The 1,394-nt window shown below is 67.0% G+C and overlaps 1 protein-coding gene across 1 annotated transcript; it reads right to left on the bottom strand.

The window, feature by feature from the left end:
- Positions 1–238: 238 nt before the first annotated feature.
- Positions 239–1,394, bottom strand: LOC105309074 (2-hydroxyacylsphingosine 1-beta-galactosyltransferase-like). Its single transcript, XM_023526000.1, has 2 exons — positions 996–1,394; positions 239–289 (listed from the first exon to the last, which is right to left on the bottom strand). The coding sequence occupies exons 1-2, from the start codon at positions 1,392–1,394 to the stop codon at positions 239–241; spliced, it is 450 nt and encodes a 149-aa protein (XP_023381768.1).

Consider the following 1,394-nt stretch of genomic DNA (forward strand, 5'->3'; position numbering starts at 1 on the left):
GCGGGGGGACATTGTGGTATCAGTAAACCGCATGAATTCCTGGAGGCCAGGTGGGCTGGGATCGGATCACCTCCGCCCCACAGCTGACCTCAGAGGCTGCTGTGCCTCACCCATGGGCAGCATCTGTGGGAAACAGTCGGCTGATGGGCACAGATCCGGCGGCCCCACAGTCCCATGTCACATGCTTCTTAGACTTGCGTTAGTGGGAGCACAAGCAAAGTCTGCGGGGACAGCCAGATCACGCTGCCACCCGTGGAGGATTCTGCCGCTGGCTGAGCTGCCCCACTGCCTGGGGGACAGAAGGTGGTCATAGGCTCCCGTTGCCCTGGCAGGTCTGGGTCCGTCAGTGTCTGGTGGCAGCTAGAAACTGGCCAGTCGGCAGAGGTGCCAGCGGCGGAGGCGGGGACTGGGCTCAGGTTTGGGGAGAGCGGGCCGCGCCCCCAGTAACTGCCCCCGGGGCGCCAACTGTAAACCCAGAGGGCGGGGACTCGCCCGCTAGTGTGAGCCCCAAACACAGACCAGGACGGAGAGCAGGATCCCAGCCATCGCTGGCAGCCCCACCACCACCAGAGAGCGGGCCTGACCCGGGGAAGGACGGGGCTCCCCAAGGGCCACAACGGTCCTTGAAATGGAACCGTGATGGGGTGGGCTGCCACACGGCCATGCTTGCTGCTGACTTCGCCAGCAGCCCCCGGGTGGGGGCAAGCACTGCCCCACCTCACTGCCGTGACACCGAGAAAACCCTGCCAGCGGCCCTGCCCACTGGGCACCCGAGCTGGACAGGCCTGCGGCTGCTTTCAGAGGGACGGGGCCCCATTCACGTGCCATGGCCCACACCCACAAAAACCACCACCGGCCACCCTCTGCTCACGGGGAGAGGGACATAGGCGGGGTGGGATGGGACGCGGGTGGGGAGGAACGGGGAGAGTGGGGGGGTACTCCCCGATGCCACCTCCCACAGCAGCAGCGACGCCACGACCCCTCCCGTCCCCTACCTGCGGCAGTGGCCCGGCCGGCTTGGTCAGGATGCCACCCACGTACACCACGTTGGGCAGCGTGGGCCGCGGGAACTCCAGCGCCACATCCGTGCAGAGCATCCACAGGCTGGAGCCCTGTACCAGGTCGGGCATGGACGTGGCAGGCAGCAGCCGGTGCTTCCGCATGATGTGCTCGTACCTGGGCAGCACGAGCAGGCTGACCCCGAGCCTGGACACCAGGTACACGCCCGCGTTCTTCATGCGCTGCAGCAGGCTCATGCGGTCGGTCAACAGCGAGTTGAACTCGGGCACGTAGGCCAGCGGCGCGGGGGCGCCCACCTCGGCGGGGTACCAGAGGCCAGTGGAGAACACGGCGTACTGCACGCCCAGGACGTGGGCCATCACGAAGCCGCACAT

The sequence above is a fragment of the Pteropus vampyrus genome, unplaced genomic scaffold (assembly GCF_000151845.1).
Source record: "Pteropus vampyrus isolate Shadow unplaced genomic scaffold, Pvam_2.0 Scaffold666, whole genome shotgun sequence".
NCBI classification, from domain to species: Eukaryota; Metazoa; Chordata; class Mammalia; order Chiroptera; family Pteropodidae; genus Pteropus; species Pteropus vampyrus.

Excerpts from the sequence above, each read along its gene's own strand:
- LOC105309074 (XM_023526000.1), bottom strand. The coding sequence starts at position 1,394 with ATGTGCGGCTTCGTGATGGCCCACGTCCTGGGCGTGCAGTACGCCGTG. Across the intron at positions 290-995 it reads CGGCCGGGCCACTGCCGCAG|GCAGTGGGGCAGCTCAGCCA; the intron begins GTAGGGGACGGG and ends TCTGTCCCCCAG.